The 21,673-nt window shown below is 37.8% G+C and overlaps 1 protein-coding gene across 1 annotated transcript in view; it reads right to left on the minus strand.

The window, feature by feature from the left end:
- Positions 1–2,923: 2,923 nt before the first annotated feature.
- Positions 2,924–21,673, minus strand: part of LOC116165722 (plexin-A1-like) — a 114,782-nt gene continuing 96,032 nt past the window's right edge. Inside the window, exons 3-4 of the mRNA XM_031480385.1 lie at positions 3,947–5,087; positions 2,924–3,022 (exon numbers count right to left, since the gene is read on the minus strand). Coding sequence (XP_031336245.1) covers positions 2,924–3,022; positions 3,947–5,087 — 1,240 coding nt within the window. The remainder of the gene's footprint in view (positions 3,023–3,946; positions 5,088–21,673) is intronic.

Here is a 21,673-nt window from a genome sequence, read left to right on the forward strand (position 1 = left end):
CTTTTTTACCAAAAATCGACTGCACCAAAATTTCTCGGGAAAACACTTTTTCTTATTAATTTTGGTGCGTAGAATCCAAAACAATTCGTACTTTTACGATCAGACTTCTCAATCAAAAGTTATAGACTAGAAACCAATTTCGAAAGAAAATTCAAAGGGCTGTAACTTTTGAACTAGTACCCCAATCTTGGAACTGTTTGAAATTATGGATTCTACAGGCCACATTCTATAAGAAAATTTTTTTTCCGAAAAAGGGCAGTGTATAACCTTCCTTTTTTACCAAAAATCGACTACACCAAAATTTCTCGGGAAAACACTTTTTCTTATTAATTTGGGTGCGGAGAATCCAAATCAATTCGTACTTTTTCGATCAGACTCAATCAAAAGTTATATACTAGATGCAGATTCCACTTCTTCAGGCTCTTCGACGTCCTCTAGTGGTAGTGGGTCGTCTGAGATTACCGACTCGTAGTTCTCGTCTTCCGCTTTACCTGATGCATGGGTACCAATTATGTATACGATTATAATATTCTCTCGTGTGTCCTAAGTATCCGGTAGAGAAGGTTTACCTGATTTCCTGCAACTGTTTCAGAAAATCAGGTAAACCTTCTCTACCCGACACTTAGGAGTTAGGACACACGAGAGAATATTATATTCGTATACTTAATTATAAAATTTTTTTGACATAATACTTCTTGTTGTAGGTCTGAAGAACGAGTTCTGCGTCCAGTGTCATGGAACATCGTGCCTAAATGGGACGTCGTCGTTTCAGGGTGCCCATGCAGGTAAAGCGGAAGGCGAGGAGAACTACGAGTCGGTAATTTCAGACGACCCACTAGCACTAGAGGACGTCGAAGAGCCTGAAGAAGTGGAATCTGCAGAGGATAATGATTTCGTTGAGGTATAAATGAATGTGTGAATATTTCAATATGAAAATACTGTTTTTACGTGAATAAATGGTACATAGAAATACTTTGTTTTACAATGAATATTTCCTCACACATGAAAGTTGAAGGTGAAAGGTGACTTTACGCCAACTCTTCAGTTACATATCTCGTATGAAATTGCACGAAGAGCATTTTCAGCTAAACATATATCATCTAGCCCTGAAGGTCGCGATATATTTGCAAAAAGCCACGAAAATTGCCGATTTTCGCCGCTTTTATGAATTTCCTAGGCTAAGAGGTACACCTAGGCTAACTTCTGAGTATCTACCTTGTATGAAATTTCCCGAGAAATATTTTCAGCTAAAAATATTTCATATAGATCTCATAGATCGCGAGATATCAGCCAAAAAGAGCGAAAACACGGTTTTTGGGGGATGGTGGGGTGGCTGGAGCCTTTAGCACAGGGTCTGGGGGGTGGGATTTTTAATATGTTGTTTCTGACACGTAACTGAACATATTCCACCATTTTTTCTTTTCCACCTCAAAATGTCCAGTTAGATGTCTTTATCGCCCCCTAGACTATAAGAGATTCTTGCTTTTGAAAGAGATGCCCACCCAACCCCCGAAAATAAGAGGCTTTATAAGACAATTTATGTTCACAAAAACACAAATTTACTTCAAAGTGGAAAATGACTGTGATTAGGAGAATTGTCACCTCACTGCTAGCTTTAATATTATGGCGCTAGACCTGGCGGGCTCAGTCTAGAAGGGGTGCCATAGATTCCTCAAAACAAATTTTTTTGTAGTTGTGCTAGTTTGGCACCGATGAAGAAGCGCGAAAATCTGAAAACATTTTTGTGTTGACTACATTTACCATAATTGTGATGAAAGTCGAGAATATCGAATTTTATATAATTCGCGCATAAATTCGAGCTTAAAATTATTTTCCCCCAATTGTTAAGTAGGCGGTGAAAATGTGATATGCAAATGAAAACTCGAACGTGTTCTAAAAATGCTCTCGATTAAGATCCGCCCCATGCGGACGAACAAGAATCATGGAACATCCGCACATAAACCGCACCAACATAATTACGCTGTAGATGTTTAGAAAAATTATTTGGGAGACACCCTCTCGGTGGCGATATAATAAAAAGCGCACTTAATATTTTATAAAAAAAGGGAGCAACCGCGTATCCTTTCTACTAAGAAATCCTTTAAGGGAAATGTCACCTTTTCTCATCACGAAAAGTTCGGAATTTTTAAATTTCTTCGGTCTCGTATTTTTATGACACTCTCAATTTTCCAAATTCATAATTCTGAAATCTTATTTTTTCAATGGCATAGCGGCAGTAGGTCCCTGTATTTATTCTATAAGGTATAAGCGAGCGAATCGACATTTGAGATTGTGGTTAAGCGTCAATTCAAACTCGAAATTTAACGAAAGTCCATCTCAGGAAAACCAATATCCGGCTCTGATTGACGCAGTTGAAAGAAATTGAGCTTTATCGGTGGCTGAAAATATAGGGAACACTCAAATATCACCCGTAAAACACTTATCAAATGGAGACGAAAGGAACTGATTAGCATCACAAAAAGTATCGGAGGTGGAGGGCGCAACCTTTGGAGCTCATCTCGTTACGGCGCTATTCTTTTAAAGACGCCACGTATTTCATAAACATTTCGCATTATTTTCCAATATTTTTCAAGCCTTTCCCGATTTAATGCGCGAGATTTAAAAGTTATTGTTTTGCTCGAAAGTTAATTAATTTACGCCGGTAGAAGCTCGGCATTAACTTATAGCAGTAATCCGCCGCCCCTACCCTCAAGTGTACAGGTAAGGTAAGAAATAGGTTGCAACGCTGTAGGCGTTCCTTTCATGACTCGTCAATTTTTGTTTACTTTGCCGACTGCAAGGTGTTCAAAGACACGTCACAAAATATCGACGTCATACTTTAGCAGTCGAGACGTGTCGCCGATTTATGTGAACTTTAGAATCGTAACAAGGACGGTCGTTGTCATGCACAAACAGGACTTACTTAGAAAGTTTGAGTATAACTGAGGTCGACTTCGGACTGGGGGCAAATTCCGGTGCGGTCTCTCGGATCAGGAATTGCACATTCCGCCTCAACGCCCTCCTGTTTATATCAAAACACACTCTGGAAATGTCATGCTTCACTTCGGAAGCTTACTGTTAAAGCTTTCCATTATATAACCCTAATTTAATCGTAAATTTAATAAATCCGGAAACTTATCCCAGTCCAAACGTTGCTTTATATCCGAGATAGTTTGAAATTCGAGGAATTCCATATTTTAAATATCGCCACCTACGCGAAATTTCCAAAGCGCCTTCTTCGCCATACAATACAGCCAAATATTTCAGGGGGATCGTTACAGGTATAGGGAACGAATACAGGGTGATCAAAGTGAGCAATAATGGGCTCTCCCAATTCGATTATCGGCCATTTTTTTCCTAGTTCGACAAAAGCCTAAACCCTAAACGAATTATTGACCTCGGCGAATTGCAAATTTATTCTAGACGCCTTTTAATGGGACACTCCTCCGCAATACTGACATAACAAAATAACTAATAACCCGTTTTCACAAGGATCCCAAATCAAGTTTATTCCATTTTTGGTTGATTAGTCCCTTGCAAAAATGCTTCCAGCTTTACTTTTTAATTGTATCGAAGACCTATCGCTCAACCGCCTTTTTTTATTGTTTTATTTTGTCGAAATGATCGGAGGATTGCGATCATTTATGCCAAAAACCGCGTGCATTTGTATGAAGAAAGCAACGCGGGGCGAACCAGTTTAATAGGGAGACATCTGTTTTCTTAGGGCCAATATGGGGATCGCCCTGTACATCGCGACTGTTGTATTTAGGAATAAATGTGATCCTTCTAATTCAGGAATGTACGTGCGGAATTCGAAGCGAAACCGTAGTCAGCGGCTGGTATAGCAAAGTCCGGGCGCTAAGCGATCAATACGACAATACCGAGGGCGGCAATGCCGCTTCGCCCCTATTGTGGTGCGCAGATGTAGAAGCTGGTAAGTACTCACCGTTGGCACGCACGGGTGACTGGGAGAAATAAAGTCCAAACCTCGCTGTCCTACGCCGTTAAAGCAGGTCTTGATGTTCTGCATGAATTTTCTTCGTATGGCTTTCAAAGAGTACACGCATAATGCCGAAAGGTCCGAAGGTCTGTTTACTTGTAAAGGTTCACTTTCACTAAATACCGCGAAAAGAACGTCGTCTTGAGCCGTTATTCCCAAATCGCCCGCTAAATCGGAGCCAGCTTTTCCAACGTACGCGGCCTGCACTAAATTGTATTTCCGACCACCCTGAGCTTCGCTAATGCAATCTATGGGTATTTCCGTATACGAATAATAATTCTCGTCGTCCTGACATACTCGGACTAATTTTGTTATAAATTGGCTCGAAGTCGTGTGTTTCATTTGGGTTGTTAAAAAGTAACTAAATCGTTCCGAACTAAATCCGTAAACGTACGTAATTGGGTAACGTTCTCTCGCCAAAGAATTTACAAACATTCTCGTTCCGGTGGTAACGGCGGTTTGGGCAATGGTAAACATTTTCCCTTTATCCAAGGAACGACTACTAACTGCAGGAACTTCTGACCGATACGGTGAACCTAAAGTAAAGGTAACGCCGACGTACATCACTTGAGAAACTGGAGGATTTGGTGGTCCTGGTGCAATAAATGCAACAGTCGAAGCTGTTGCGTTGTTCGCAACGACAGCTTCCCGTACTTCTTGAGCAGCATCGGAAATATTGTGGAGATTACGTATAGAACAGATTCCTTGAAATAGACTTCCGCAAGAGATCAGACGAGTAGTTGTATAATCGATTACTAACGCCTTGTTTACATTGTCGGTAAGCTTTTTGTTGACGGAAGTGGTACATTCTAATACGGAACATTCGTCGGAATCAAGCTCAGGGCCGGTTACTTCCGCAATCACAAGTTCGAGTTCCGGAGATAATTGATACAACCGATTTACAGCTCCAATGTACACACGTCCGGTGTTCTTATCAACTACGAGATGGTTAAAGCGTTCGACGGCAGGATCGGTAAATGAACGAACGATGTCACTGGACGCGGCGGCGACCGCCACCGTCAACAGTATCGTGATGAGGTGCCGCTTCATAATGGGAGCGGCGAATGTAGACTTCACGTCATGGGCCCTGCAACAAAAAAGATAACATTAACATCTACAGAAAATTTCGAGAACAAAGTTTGTGTTACGCGAACATTTTGTCAACAATTTGGGCTAAATTATGAAATGATTTTGATTTCCCTTAGCAACACAACTTTATGTTAATTAAGCGCTATGTTTATAAGACCTGGCGCCACAATTATAGCAAGCGCCATCACCCAGAATGTGTGTGCTAATTAGCTTCAAGATAAGCACGTGTTTTCGCTGATATTTTTTCGACGTAGTAAACGCAAGTGTATAATTTATTGGAAGACGCAGTGGGAAGTGGAAAGGAAAGGGAATTTGTTTTACATAGAGGCGACGGACATTAATCATTGCTCTTTTGGTGGTGGCCGTTAATTGCTTGTTTTGATAGATGCTAAAACGCGTATTGTTTTACAATTGTATTTGGGCATATTATTGAAGACAGCCAGGCTTTATAATCGTAAAGTTCTTGTTATAGAAAAAATTTTAGTTGACTGCTACGAGTATTAATAGATTTAAGTCGTTTTAAATCGAATTAAAAAAGTGAAGTTTACGAAGAAGTAGTTGTTCGTCAGAAATTGGTTTGAGTTGTAGCGACATGCTTTCTTGTCTGGTCTGCTCCTAGGGCATGATTCGTGACAAGTTGTCTGCGACGATATTTTCTTCCCGGCTACGTGTTTGATGTCGGTTGCGTACTAACGAGTGTAGTCCAGGTACCTGAATTGTCTTGGTGGGCATTTTTCGGGTTTCTGCATGAAGGCGTAGGTGTATACCATAAATGTTCGATCAAGTGATCATAGTTTCTTCCAGAAAAATACGAGGGGTTCCCATTCTCAGGTTTGGTGCTTTTGCATGACTCTACCTATGGCAAAGTTTGATGCGTCTGCTGCGGAGTGCTGTATCATTGGTTGCATTGGCAATTTGCCGTTTGCATTGCTTGAATGCTTCATGCGCTTCGGCCGTCCACTGCAGTGGTTGGTTTCCTCGGACCTTTTAGCAGCTCATGTAGCGGCGCTTGGGTTTCTGCGACGTCTTTGATGAACCGTCGAACATTCCGAACGGTGTTAGTGATCGCTGGGAATATCTTCTGCTGCGACTGGAATCTGGTGGTATGTTTCACTAGATCGATGGTGGAGAAAACGGTTTTAGGTAGCGGTCAGGAATGGTTCGTGCGTTGAGTGCTCAATGGTCTCCGGTGACGATTAACCTTCATGGCAAGTTCCTTCGAAGTTTCAAATCGAGGTTCATGTTTAATGTTCCGAATTTGTGGATTGCGGTTTCGTTAGCAGCGTACAGTTTGTATGAAGATATCGGCCGTCTGTTACGTCGGAAGACGCTAACCTCGGCTGCGGTGTCTTCGTAACGTTGTCCGCTATGTGCAATCGGTGGCCGGCGGGGGTGTATTTGCAAGTCGTGTAAGACTGCGTCTGCTAGGATGACCTTGATGTTGTGCAGCAGACTCCTGTTTCATATGGACCTTAGGAGATTGTCTAGCACGAATGACCCTGCGAATTCTTGGAGGTTTCATAGGAACTGCGACGGTTTGCGGTGTCCTAATTCTTCGCGCCTCATCCGCTGCTCGTGGGTTGCGTTCAGCCTTATGATGAATTCAGTTTTCAGCTTCTCGTATTTCCCGGGGTCAGGTGGTTTGGTGAGGATGTCCAGGACCTCGCTGGCGTATTTGGCATCCAAGCTGCTGGCGATATACCCGTACTTGGTGTCGTCACTTGTGATGCCGCTTATTCGGAAATGAGTCTTGGGCGAACCACATTTCGGGGTCGGTTCGCCAGAATTGTGGTAGCTTCATCTGCATGCGATGTATCTCCAAGGGTAGGTGCTACATACAGAGTTTAAAATCTTCGGGCGTCGTGAGCTCTGCGGTATTGTTGTCATTGAGCGTACCGTCGTAGGGGTTGCTTATCGGCAATATATAAGCCAAACGGTATACAGTAGTGGCAAGTTCACTGTTTCTCGGTTTGTTAACGGTCGATAACGCGGTTCGAACTCAAGCGCGCGCGTTTTTTTTTTCTATAATACATCGCAGCAAAATGGAGGGAGTGTAGGATACTCATCAAATTCGAATTTTTTTGTATTGAAATAGGCGATTAATCGTAAATTGAATAATGGTCGTTTTCTCTGCACCGGTAAATTTTTATATAACAAATTCATGTGCGGGAGAATTATTTAACGCTTTATGGCCAATGATTACGGCGACCCTTCGCAGACAATAAAAGTGTTAACACTTAGCAACAGGGTGGACTCTGCCGGATTGTGTATTTGATTGTTTTAGGGGACAGTAATTAGTAACTTATTAAAACTGAACAAGAAGCAGCACCCTTCATTTAAATTCGCCGCGTCCGAATCTGGCATAAAAACTTGAGGGTGAGCAGTTTTAGTTGAGTTGGTTCGATTGAATCATTAGTAAAATAGGCATACATTGATCGTTTTTGCACGTACACACACTACGAAAATGAAATACTTTGTCGGCATTGAACGCCGTTTTTGGCGTGGAAAATTTAAAGAATTCGATAATCACAAAAGAAATGAGCGTATAAAGTCGTTCCCATCGATTTACACTGGACAATCCCTTTAAAGACAATATTTATTTTACAAATACTTTGAGGCTACTGTTATTTTAGGAAATTTTGTTTTCGTAATACATACGCATATACATCTATTATCTGCTCAAATAAAGGTTTACACAAATAAATTTAAAATATTTCAGAATGTTTGGGCAAATCCTTCCGGTTTACCTTTATGGCTCCTTAAGGGTCGCAAAGTGGATTTGGACTTATGACCAGAATGTTTCCTAACCGCTGTTGCGGTTTCATACTTAAACTGGCGTATTTAAAATGCGAAATGGGAATATAATCTCTCCTCGATTTAGGAACACCCCGTGCGTTTTATTTAATTGTAGGCGTTGATAATTTGAAAGCCAGCGCCTGGTTATTAGTTCATAATGGAGTTTCAACTTCTTAAAATTAGATTTAAAGGTTAATATTATTTTTTCGGCGAATTTTTATGAAGCTCATTTACGAAAAACTTGCCCGGAACGTAATTGGCTCGTGCCCCCCACGTTCCAAACGCGAAGTTGTAAACTTAAGGAAATTGGTTTCTGTATGTTAATTCTGCTTAAAACTATTGTCATCAATTCAGTTGCTGTAAACGCTAATCTCACTTTCAAGACTGCCGGGGCAAATGCTGACGGAGCTCCTCTCTCTCAGTCGCATTCACCCACCACATGATCTTTCAACGAAATTAATTGCAATCTCTACTAGGGGTAGACACGAACTTAACAAAAAATAGTTCATTCTGTCAGTCCAATAACTAACCGCACCTCCATACAGGGTGTCAATTCACCGCCATTTTGTTATACCCATGATTTTTTCACCCACCATTCGACTTTACCTGTTTGCGATCATTTCGAGCTTGGGACCGTTGGGGACATAAACCCCAAAAGCGAAATCCAATAACCCAATTTTCATATGGTAACATCAACAAAAAAACAGACTTGCAGCTGATCACTCCAATAAGTTACTTTAGCAAAAAAATGTAGAACTACAGAGAGAAATTAACCCTTATACTTTGTGATACACATATAATAGAAGATCCAGATCATTTGTCCTTTGTGAACATCCTCTTACGACATTACATTTTTGAGATATTCACATTTGAAACTACCCTTCCCATACGTGTGTTCCAATCATAAGGTTAGTTCTGCACATGCGCGCAACGCACCAGCGTGCTGAAGAGTAAAAAAATGTCTCCATAGATAATAAAGTGGATGCAGTAAATATTTCTTCATTTTTTAGGAAAGTTGGGATTTTTCAAGGAGTAATTACCTGAAAACCGATATGATTCATCTACGAGACACCGTGAACAAGATTGAGTATTAAAACACTCTATCATGCTAACAAGAAAAAATCCGACAACGACACCTAACAGGATTTCTTTCAAGGACCATTTCATTTGTGTATTTCACAACGAAAAATGGGAAATGGGTGGACCAATACTTTTCCAAAAAACCGTTTAAAAAATTTGGCCACCACAAGATCTCACGCCGGCTCAAGAAAATGCCCGTGATTTATGTTTAGTGGTAAACTGGAAAATGGAGGAAAAAAGGCCAATCTGGGAAGAAGTATCTGTATACGATGCAGGGACGATTTCTTTATTATCTTGCAACAAAAGACCGGTCTGGTGATAAATTTGGTTACGAAGATTTCTGGAATGCGCTACAGCACTTGAACACTTGGACAGGAGCATCGTGGAAGTATTGGTCTGTTGCTTTAACCCCAGAGGAACCCCGCAACCGATTCGTAAGACGGTGGATTGCTTTTTCTTCCAAAATGGAGAATCCACGAGCGGGTTTTCGTGCAAGTACCGCCATCAAGTTTGTCCTATAGAAGTTGCCTGGAACCGTGTCGAGAACATTTTTACTGTTATAAATCCATTCATTTCAAAACTGTTATAAATTTATTAAATAAATAAACGACGCAATTAAACTTACGTTACAGTAGACAGAACTGCTAAGAACTTACAAATTTTTTAAAAATTATTGTAATCCTTTATAATTAATTTCCTTACCAATTAGTAAAAATAATTTTTAATTAATTGACACAATATACAGGGTGTCCCAAAATGAAAAAAATTGTTGATTCTCCCAGAACAGATTTTTCAAAATGCAAATTAGTTAGTCTCTTGAGATTTTTCCGATAAGATTCATCAACTTCATTTGTATCTTTTCAACTTTTCATATTCTATCGTATATTCAAGTTTACCCGTTTCTTTAGACTTTCGATTCCACAACTTCTACCTACAGGATATTCATATTCTTAAAATCTTGCAAATATTCCCCGTGAATTCTTCGGAAGCTTGGATTCCTCGCATTTTTTGCACCACACTTCCACTTAGGATTCATGCCTAATAGTCCTGAGTCTGTCTGTGCACGTTATAAATCGACTTTTTTTGCTGCATGGTCCCTTATCCCTGTAGTTGTGCATTGCGCCTGTAACACGACTGCAATGAATTTTGAGTTGAGTCCAGAACTCCCGACTCTGGCTGTTATTAACGAAAACGCTAATTCTGTGCACCTCCCTAATTGCATTAAAAAACATTTTGTGTGCGAAGCTGGCTGCAACTACCCTTTTATTAGTTCTACTTTTACAGAGTGCATTTTTAATATTGCACCGCGAATTGTATTGTAGCCTATACACGTGAACGTTAAAAAACAAATTTAAAGTGAATAAGGTGTCATATTAGTTTGCAACGATTTGAAAATATACGAACCGGAGAGCGAAAAGTGTAATAATAACGGCTCTATATTACGCAGAGTCATATTTCAAACTTCTCGTATACCAATTATAACCGACAAGATGTATATTACTCCAATCGAATGAAGGGTGTTTGGATACAATGGATGTAGTGTATAACCCGTGCTTTATGCATTTGCGAGAGTGATTTAGAAAGTATATTACCAACCAAAGTTGTGAAACTTGCACTGACTCCTCTGACCCAAAAGTAATTTATTGATGGATCCATTGAAAAATACCTGCTACGACAATCGTCCGCGTCCAAAATCTCTGTCGGCACAAGTTCCCAAGTTTCTTTTTTTCTTGGGAACTGGTTCTTAACAAGCGGATGACTCATTCAATTGCAGGCGAGAACGTAATGTTCGTCACCAGGTATAATTTTTTCAGGTACAATCGGTCTAAAAGTCAGCACATTTCGTTGATCCCAACAAACCAGAGTGTGTAAAATTTGCGGAATTCTCCCTCGTAAAGAATGTAATTATGCAAAATTAACACAATATTACACCCTGAAAAATTATATTCAATTAAATAAAAATTCAAATTCCCAAGGAATACGAGGCATGTCAATTGAATTTTTGATTTAATTAAACACACTAAAACAAACGTTTTTAATTATATTAGAATGTTTTTATATCGCGTAAATTTTCTTCAATTATTCAGTGGCATCAGATTTTTTTTTTAGTTATTCACAGGCATGACAAACCAACGCTCGTTGATTTTAAATTAGCTCTAATTTACGCTCGTAAAATAATTGCACTACATAATAATTAGATCGGACTATTTAGATTAACGATTAAACCTTCTATACAAGCAAGCTAATTTGTTGAAACTTACGATGTGTAAAAGAAACTTGCGAAGCACAAGGAAGTACATCAATTTGTGACGACGTTAGTAATTGCAAATTTGGATTCGTTGTTTGTAAATATCCTTGAATGGCGTGTCCTTGTTCTTTCTAGAATGGCAATTAACTATACCTACTTGGTAAGGAGTTGTAATTGTAATTAAATTGTACCGTGAAGAATACGTTGTTCAGTCAGCATCTAACCTCAAAACTAGCAAATCGCTGCGATTGTTTGTAGAAAAACACTTCTCAATTATTGCAAATTTGCATTCCAGGTACGAAACCATTTAATTTGTTTCGACAATGTTGAAAGCGTTACGCCTTATTTGCAAATCTCGTTTTCTTCAGTATCTACATTTTCTGTTTGGAACCTTTTTATTTCGTGGTCCAAATTATGCTTATTTTGAACCTCCATAGAGAAAAGATCCGGAATATGTCTCACATTTCCATTGAAAGAAAAATAGTTCAATTGTTACTTTGTACTCAGTTTGGCTACAATCTGGACGGAGACGTTTGAGACAGTACAAGGAAAACGCCGGAAATAATTTTCATACTTCCTAAGGCGATTGCCTACCCCTGTTTTGCGCATTTTTGTAAATTAAAAAACAGGCAACTTTTAATCTCACTTTCGTCGGGACTGTGTCCATCGAAAATGACTGAAGATGTTTGAAGCAATGGAAAGAAAAAGCCAGAACTTTCTTTTTTGTGTGTAGCGATGTTTCTGAAGTTATACATTAGACTACTGTAGTAATCTAGTAAAAGGTTTGAGGTTTTTTTTTTAATATTTCTTGTTAAGTTAGCAATAAATATGCAAATGAATGAATCTTACTTGGGGATGTTTCGACACCTTAATTTAACCTGAGCTTAAAGTCCATTAGTCTTAAAACACCCGGCATCAAGTCAAGTATTGTTGATTTTGGAAGACATTTTGAAGTTCAAGTCAATGGAGTCATAGTTACAAGGCTCAAAAGAAAAGCAGTTGAAATTTGAAAAATCTTGAATAACTTGAAAACCTTTGATGTTGAGTATAGGAAAATGTTGTGTCAAATGACGTAGATTTTCCTGTAGATTTCGAAAATGCGATCAAATATAGGGTGTTCTATAATATAAATGACAGCCTAAATACTTTTAAGTAACGTTTGCGTGAGACGGCCTGAATATTCATTGCGATTGATATTAAATCTACACACACCATCCCTTAAGTACCTAAAGCAAACCAAATTTCGACACGTACTTTTTTACAAATAATTTTCAAACTTCACCGTTTTTCGTAAGTGAACATATGGAAATGTATAAATTCAAATTAAAGGAGATATAGGGCACCAATTACATGAAATATTTCCACAGATATTAAATACACACATATCATTCATTAAATTTCGCCAATAAAATTTCATTCAAATTAGGGATGTTTAAACACCAATTTATTACATCAAATACAAATTGCGATTGATATTTAATTTGGCCATACAAGAATAGCATCCCTTTAAATTTAAGAGACGAAACTTATTTCTTCATTTATTTGGGAGATGGGATTAATATGCCATTTTGACAAATTGGTGCGCAAACATCCCTAATTTGTATAAATTTTATAGGCGTTATTTAAGGGATGATGTGTCTTGATTTATATCAATCGCAATATTTGATATAATTTTAGTCAAAACACCCGTAGTTTACATGTATTCGTTCCCACTACGTCCACATAATAAAAATCGTCAAGTTTCTAAAAAAATGTGCCTAAATTTTATTGGCTTAGTTTAGATTTAAAATCATTCGCAATATTTGATATAAGTGGTGTCCAACCACCCCGAATTTGCATTAAGCCGTTCCCACTACGTTCACTTAATAGAAACCGCCAAGTTTCTAGAAATGTGTAAAATTTCATTGGAGTTATTTAAGGGATGATGCCTGTAGATTTAATATAAATCGAAATATTTGATATATGAGTAAAAAACCCTGGTTTCCATTTATTCGTTCCCACTACCATCACTTAATAAAAACCGCTAGGTTACTACAAATGTGTAAAATTTCGTTGGCGTTATTTAAGGGATGGTGTCAATATCAATCGCAATATTTGACATAATTGGTCTCCAACCACCCCTAATTTGCATGAAATCATTTCCACTACGTTCACTTAATAGAAACCTCCAAGTTTCTAAAAATGTGTAAAATTGCATTGGCGTCATTTAAGGGATGATGTGTCTAGATTTAATCGCAATATTTGATATATGTGGTGTCTAACCACCCCTAATTTGCAGGTATTCGTTCCCACTAAGTCTGCTTATAAAAACCGACAAAATGTGTCGAAATTGTATTGTTATTTAAGGAATGGTGTATCAATCGCAATATTTGACATACTTGGTTTCGAACCACCCCTAATTTGCATGAGATCGTTCCCAATACGTTCACTTAATAGAAACCGCCAAGTTTCTAAAAATGTGTAAGATTTTATATCAATCACAATATTTGGCATAATTGGTCTCAAACCACCCCAAATTTGCATGTATTAAGTTCCCACTCCGTCCGATTACCTTTAAAGTGGATACGTTTATATTCTATGCGTCTCGCGCGGTGGAGACACTCGTCGCCGGGTGGCGGATAGGGGGACGCCCATACAGACACCTGAATATCGTAAAGTGACTCGTGCTTCGGTGTGGGTAGTGACGACTGGCTCGGATAACGGTGTAGAGAAGACGAAATCGAATGATAGGACACGTGCTCAGACACGGAGGATTACTACAGCTAGCTATAGAAGGTAGGTCAGGTCAGGGGATAAGGAGAGGGGTACGATGGCAGAGGCTTAGATACATAGACCAAATAGTTACATAGGACATAGGCAAGGGTCGTTATGTAGACATGAAAAGATTAGCGCAGGATAGGAAAAGGTGGAGGACTGCCAATCCTAGGATTGTGGACTCCGAACAAGAGAAAAAGAAGATTTGTAAAATATCAAAATCTCGAGCAAAACCGAGGCTAGGAATATATATTAAAGAGTAAGATGTTCTAGTTCCCTGGAGCTTAGACTATCCGTTTTCCTTGAGTTTCATGGTGGAAGGTCCAACCACAACCAAGTGATCAACCAGTGAAGGTGAAGTGATCTGGTTCAACAGCCACCATTTAGCATAAGCCTCACTTTTACGTGATTTTCACTTCACCTCCACCTGCTTTAAAATGTTAGTCATTATTTTCATTAGTAGTACCTACTGTAGAACATTTTATAAGAGATTATATCAGACTTATCAATAAATCAATCAAGCAGCGCAATACACATTAGTTTGGTATTAAAATAAGAGTCTTTTTATACATAATCGCTTTGTCAAACGAACGCTATCAAATTGATTTTCGTTCTTCTCACTTTGAAAATCTCTTGTCAATAGCACACATCTCAATTATTTTCCAAACCATACAACATATAGATTTTCTTTTACATTGTTAGTCATAAGACGCTCTCAATTGTGCTTCCGATGCGGACAATGTAGCGTAGTTGAAAAAAATCGAAATATTCAATAGACTTGTCGACTATGAAAGGAGAATTTATTTCTAATTTTCAAAATAAGCTGCAGCCAAAAAAGAAAATTGAATTAATTTTAAACGTTTCGCATTCACAATAACCAATAAGAATTTTTTCCTTTAGGAATCCAAGCTGAGCTTCTCAGTGGGTAATTTCATAATATATCTACCTATATGTGCAAATGAAATGCAATATTCGCATGTATTCACAAATGTTCTCGATATTGCTTGCATCTGGAAAAGTGGAAATTTCACAAAGGAACGGAAATGGCGCAATTGACACTTCTATTAATAATTGCGCAAAATATGATTTTCCACTCACTTGAAATAGAAACGATTTTCCTGAATTAATAAAGGAAACGCAATATTGGTTTATTTAGTCGAAATTCTCGATAAACCTATTATTGAATATTTCGAATTGCGGCGCAATTATTTCACTTGTTGTTGATAATAAGCTGCGCTACAATCACGCCACGCTGTAAATTAAGGATTGGCTTTAAAATTAATAATTCGTGTACCAGGCTTCCTATGGTTTCCAGAAATTAGGTACAACGGTTTCGAGGTGAATTTTGATTGAAATTGGAGTATGTGCGAGGAGATAATTTTGGTTACAAAGGATTTGCACGAATGCGTCGTTAAATATCCGATACCCCTTAATTAAAGCTCTCATTATTGAACAAATACTTTCCTGTTATATAACTATACATATACCGATAATATACACGCGTTATTGCGTGGGGTAAAATTTAGTTGTTTTCCGCACCAACTAAAGCTTTTACGCCAATCGATATTGAAATTGGTGGTGTTTCTCCACAAGAATACGAATTAAAATGTTTTTTGAAACGCTCTCATTACAAATGTGCCTAGGCTGCAAAGCAACTTCAAGAGTTCTATTATAGCGCCAGCGCGTGTGAAGTTAGCCCTCCTCATTTATGCAATTACCGTTCAGGAGTTCTTGATAAATTATGGGGATTAATGAGGCGAATTAAATTGATCAGATATTTGATACTGTATTATGAGGTTATTTTCAGTTTTTATATTATATAATGGATTTTGGTCCATACAACCTCCGAATCGATATGATCTGCGATAGATTATGATTAATTTGATTGCTGGTCCATCATTCAACATCTCCATTAATTTTGCCTGAAGATATGGTTTTGATTCAGTGGTCCATATAGAAATCATTACCATCTCGATCCAAATCTGTGTATAAAATTTGCCTGGGACTACTGTTTTGATTTTTCTATTTGGCATATCATTTGGTCCAGCTACAGATGATTGTAACAGCTCGAAGGATTTTCTTCAAACGTTGGATATGTATATCAGGCATACGGAAATAAAAAATAGCGGGCCGGATTTTTGAGAAAAATGTTTTGAAGACACTCTTCCAAAATTGCAATTTTTGGGTTCAGCTAGCAAGCTGAGAGAATTCGGCACATTTTTTTTTAGTAAACTATAGTGAATATTGGGAGCTTTTATTTCAGAACATATCAGGAGGTTTTTTGCATTAATTTTCGCAGAACTTTAGAACTATTGACGATCTTTTCAAAACTCTGTGTTAAGTTGGCCTATATTATAAAAACTGATATTTTAAGGCATAATTGTCAGAACTCTCTAAAAACTCTAATGTCAATTACAGTTTACAAACGAGAGGGTAACTTCACACGTGAGAAGTAACCTTACTTAGTAGGTCATCCTAACAGAACTCAATGAGATGAAGCTTTCATATGTCAAGTACGGCTTCAAGATTCAAACTCAAACAAAAGCTTATAATTAATTGACAAAATGCGTGAAAATTTCTGTTAAAAACGAAAAGAGATGAGTACAAATAGTTGTGAACCGTCCCCTAAACTTACCCCTTAAGTAAATGTTAAAGATTGATCGTGGTTATTCGATTTTGTGTCCCCAGTTGAAAGGCGCTTACAAAATAAATCTTTGGGAAAAACTTTTTGTTTATATTCATAAACGGAACACGATTAACGCCCACCCACTTTAACTGTTTTGAAACACTCCATGCTTCATGATTAATTTTAAATGCCATCACTTGCATAACATTTTAAAAGGCATGGTAAACTGGCAATTAAAACCGATACAGCTACACGAAGACACGGAGTAAGTAAACTTACTAATTTTATTGTGTTTGCGAGTGAGAAAATATTTATCGTATAATTAAGCTACCAAGCACAAACAAAACGAAGACATACATTATTCAACAAAGTTAATTTATCCACGTTTTGGTGACACGTAACCGTTGACACCCTCTTTTTTCTAAATTGGCATTCCTCGCTAAGTCTTTGAAATATAGGGCAGAAATGACGCTCAAACCGGCGGCGTTTATTACCCAAATGTGTGTAACTGCAATGGTGGATGCATGCCTATAAGACACAAACAAGGATAATCTCAAACTTTTGGTTAAACCTCATGTGGAAGCTGGCACAAACGGAGAGCTGGATGTATTGATCTCTGGGAGCTGTTATCACTCTAACCGGCTTGATTAGTATGGGAATGGATAATCAAGCTATAAATGTAATTTTCTCACTTCTCGTATGCAGCATACAAGTCGGCGTAATTGAAATTGAGATTACTCAACAAGGGTTCGATTATAATGCAATGCACAAACACATCTAATTTAAATCTACTTGATAAGGGTCGATGTTAATTTTAAAATAAAAGGCGCAAATATGCCCTGCAGCGGAAATTTAAATGAAACTCCGGCGGTCGTGCCGCTGCTTAATTTGAATGCAAGGGAGTAATTACTTGCGCCTCGCAGATTTTTAGTACACACATTTTAGCGATACCCATTTTTTATGGCGAAATTCGTAAATAAAAACACTACTCGACAAAGACGGATTATACAAAATAGCTGAACTAGTATATAAGGCGAAAGGGCGAACAGACACACAGATAGCAAAGTGGGAACGTGAGGGTTGTTCGCTTTTCATTCATTCTGTGAGTTATATATTTTACTAACGAATTGCCGGCAATGATTAAAACACATGCCACCTACTAGTTCTGTCCCACCCCCAGCACTTTCGCAGAAGCAGAACTAACCCTGGAAGGTTAAATCCCTGGTTAAATCTTAAAATCATTTTTTTTATGACTAACTTCGCCGTAATTTGTTGGCACCTTAAAAAAAAAGCTAGCCACTCGCGTCAGTGCGACGGCGGTGCCTTCCAAAAAGAGGCATCCATGACATATTATTTGGGCCAAGGTTCGGCCGTCGTTATTCTTCAAACCCAACCCTGCACACATCCAAACCCTGATGGTACGAACCAAGAATTAACCCAGGGGTGGTCTCGAAATTTTACGTTTCCGATCTACGTCCTTAAATTTGCGCCTCTTCTTTAATTTTCTTTTTTCTTTCTCAATCACCATTTACTCAGGCTTTACTACTGTTGCATAGTTTCTCAAAACTTCCTACCCCTGAGCGGTTGTGCGAAAAAATCCTGATTTCGACGAAATGGGGGATTCTTTGAAACGAACATTTTAGACTGCAATTCATGGCACGAGAGCGAAAAAATTATAAGACCTTAGAAACAGAAAAAAACGTAAATTTTAGGAATTTTGCAGGGCCTACAAAAAAAATGTTTGTTTGGGTGCTTCTACCACCAATTTTTTTCCATATACCTCATTGTCACTCCATGCAATAGAGTGAGTAATCGCAACAAAGTAAAGTGCCAAAAAAAACGCACGAGAACTTCGATTGTTCTTTCGGTGGTAGAACGACATCGTTTACGATAGAATACCCTCACAAATCTTGGCTTCCCTTATAATCTTAAACTGAATAGTAAGGTAAGAAACATATCGTTATTTGAAAAGATGTCCTTTCACCGAATTATAATTTTTTTTAATCTGATGACTAATAAATGGTAGGGTTTTCAAAACAGGCCGATCATCAACTTAAACCATTAACATTTACAAACCATGGATCTTCCGAAGGGTAGTTAACCTACATAAATCCATTTTTGTCTTTTTAGTGCAGATTCTGTGATCTTTTGGGGAAAATTGTTTTGTTTAGTTTTTTTAAATTAGTATTTTATATTCTGTCACTAAAAAGACAGAAAGAATTTTCTCGTTCGTGGGCGTAGGTAGACGAAAAGGCGACCCTTTGGTTTGCGCGCGTATAGAGAGTAACAAGTTCGTGCTGACACACCGACAAATAAACAAAAAAGTAACCATAGTAGTGTTTTTAAAAATTTGAAAGGCAAGGGATGAGGTGTAACAGATATTTTGCGCTATTAATACACATAAGCGGATTAACGCATTTACTCAAATTCTTGGGGCCACAGTTCCCCCAAAATTTTGATCTAAACCCCAATTTTATTAAAGTGTGTTTCCGCTGCTTAATTTTACTTAATGCAAGTGATACCCATTTTTTATGGCGAAATTTGTAAACAAAAACACTACTCGACAAAGACAGATTATACAAAATAACTGAACAATTCTAGTATATAGGACGAAGAGATAAAGCTCAATATATACTGACGAACAAGCAGCGAAGTGAAAACGTGCCACTCGCGCGAGTGCGATGGCGGTACCTCCTAAAAAGAGCCATCCATAATATGATATTTTTTGAAATATTATTTGGGTCATGTTTATTCTCTTAACCCAACCCCGCACACTTACAAACTCAGGTTCGAACCAAGGATTCTCTGAGGGGTATTTATATAATAGGATAACATTTAGAACAGATATTCACCACCTGAATTTGCGATATCGAGGTTTGTTATCTACTCCATCTTTCTCTACGTCAGCATTTCAAAGATCCTTGAGTTACAACATCTGCAAATTTTGTAATCAGAAAGAAAATCTTAAATTTCTGAGTTTATCAAAGGTTTCATTTAAGAGGGCGATGAAAAGGACAATACTTACAAGTAGGTCGTGATTCTTCAGTTACCTGTCGTACCTATTGTATACTTATATACTGCTTTTTTTTTAAGTTTTATGCTAGATATTTAGTTACGAGCATAGGATAGTATATGTTTATGTTATTTATGTATATATAGTTGTCATTGCAATTTTATTTTACACCTAGATTTTATTGTGGTTACAGGGGGAAGAACAGATAACTGTCTTCAGTTTATCTGACCCTGTGCATTCCAATTGAATATGGTGTAGGAGCCTTCAATATTCAATAAAAGCAATTATTATTATTATAAATCCGTGCAGATATCGTTTTGCATGATTTGTCTTTAAATACAAAAATGACGAAGGGTCCTCAGATCCTTTATAGTCGGCCCGGGTGGCGCAGTTCAGTTAAAGCTGAACTCGAGGCTGAACTGTTGTGCTAAGGGTCCCTGGTTCAATCCGGGTTCGGGCATGGATATTTGTAAATGTGTAGTGGGTTGGGTTGGTATAGCAGCCTTGGCTGAAACCCCGGCCACTCAACAATAAAGGCAAAATAAAAAATCAGTTGTCAGCACAGCTCATAGTGAAATTTTTACCCTAAGGAAGATGACGCTGGCTAATTAAAGAAATAAAAAATGTCATATGCTATACCCTGTATACTATTTCGATTTTTTAGCTGCTTACAATGTATCTGCACTCCATATTTGGTAATAACCGAGCTTAAAATGTAACAAATTAACAACATCACTAATAAAATAAACATAAAATATATTAAACGCTGTTTAATTGGAAAAGCATCGGCGGCGCAGATTGACGAAACCATTACTACTTGTTATTAATTGAAATTGAATCAGGTGAAATTAATAACTATAATAAACATATAATATGATATAAAAACAAAAAATACATCTAGAATCGCGTTTCGTAATAAATGTATGTGTTTACGATAGGGATATATCAATAGATGATTTATTGATGCTATTTTAGCGGTAATGCTCTGGGAAAGTTTAGAATTTACAAAAATAAGCTATTAATTCACAGAGTGGCAACTGGTTTTATGGTTTTCAATATAGAATTATCGATTTGCCTACACTTTTTACGGCTGCAATTTTCATTCTCTAGTAACGAGTTTATATTACATATCTTCAAATTTAGCACATGTTTGTCATTATAGCAAAGATGTTAAAAGTACACACTTTACTAGGCGAGGATCACGCGTGAGAAGTACACTTTAGTCATTCGGGCGAGTGTGGCGGCTTTGCAACTTGTTTCTTGTACCTATTGCAATTTTACTGTTTTGAATTGTATTACATTGTAGGCGGAAATTATTTAGACAGTTATTGGTGTAGAAGGGGAACTTTAACATTTTGCGAACACTTCGATCTAAGCGAAGCTTATCTTGTTCGTCGGTTTAAATTGAATTAAGTCCGGATTTACCCCACGCAAAATAGACGAGACGAGGTGCATCGCGATTAAAATATAATACCTACACCATTACATACTGTCAACTGAACAGATAATCGAGTTTGCTTGTTCAAACAATGAAGAAGTTTTCTGTTTGCAGAGGTCTTTCGTGTCGCTTGATACAAAACGAGCGATTTCTTTAAAACCAAACAGTGTCGTGATTAGTTCTTGCAGCGACGATCTAGACATCAGCAATTATAATTATAATATTTAAAAAAAGTCTTCTTTCGTAACAGCGAAATGCGCTAGTATTTCCTATTTACGGTAGAAATAATACCTACAGATCTGATTTGATTAAAAATTAAAAAAAAATCCGGTTACCATCTGGGTGCGAGTACTCAACTACTGGTGAATATCTCAATGATTAGGTGTTGAAGCCCCTAGTCAATGTGTAGTCATTGGAGGTACCAAGCGGGAAGTCGGAATTGATGAAATAAAGAAACCAAAGCAGTTTTCTGCTTTAACAGTCTTAAATTAAGTTACTACAGCCAAATTCCTTTTTAGTCATTTAACCAAAATGAGGAGAAACATTTATTTGAAAAGCACCTGCAAGTAATAAAACTGGTTCTGCGCATAAAGAATGATTTTTGACACGTGATCTCAATTCGCTTTTAT

Source organism: Photinus pyralis, unplaced genomic scaffold, assembly GCF_008802855.1.
Source record: "Photinus pyralis isolate 1611_PpyrPB1 unplaced genomic scaffold, Ppyr1.3 Ppyr1.4_LG3a, whole genome shotgun sequence".
In the NCBI taxonomy this organism is placed as follows: Eukaryota; Metazoa; Arthropoda; class Insecta; order Coleoptera; family Lampyridae; genus Photinus; species Photinus pyralis.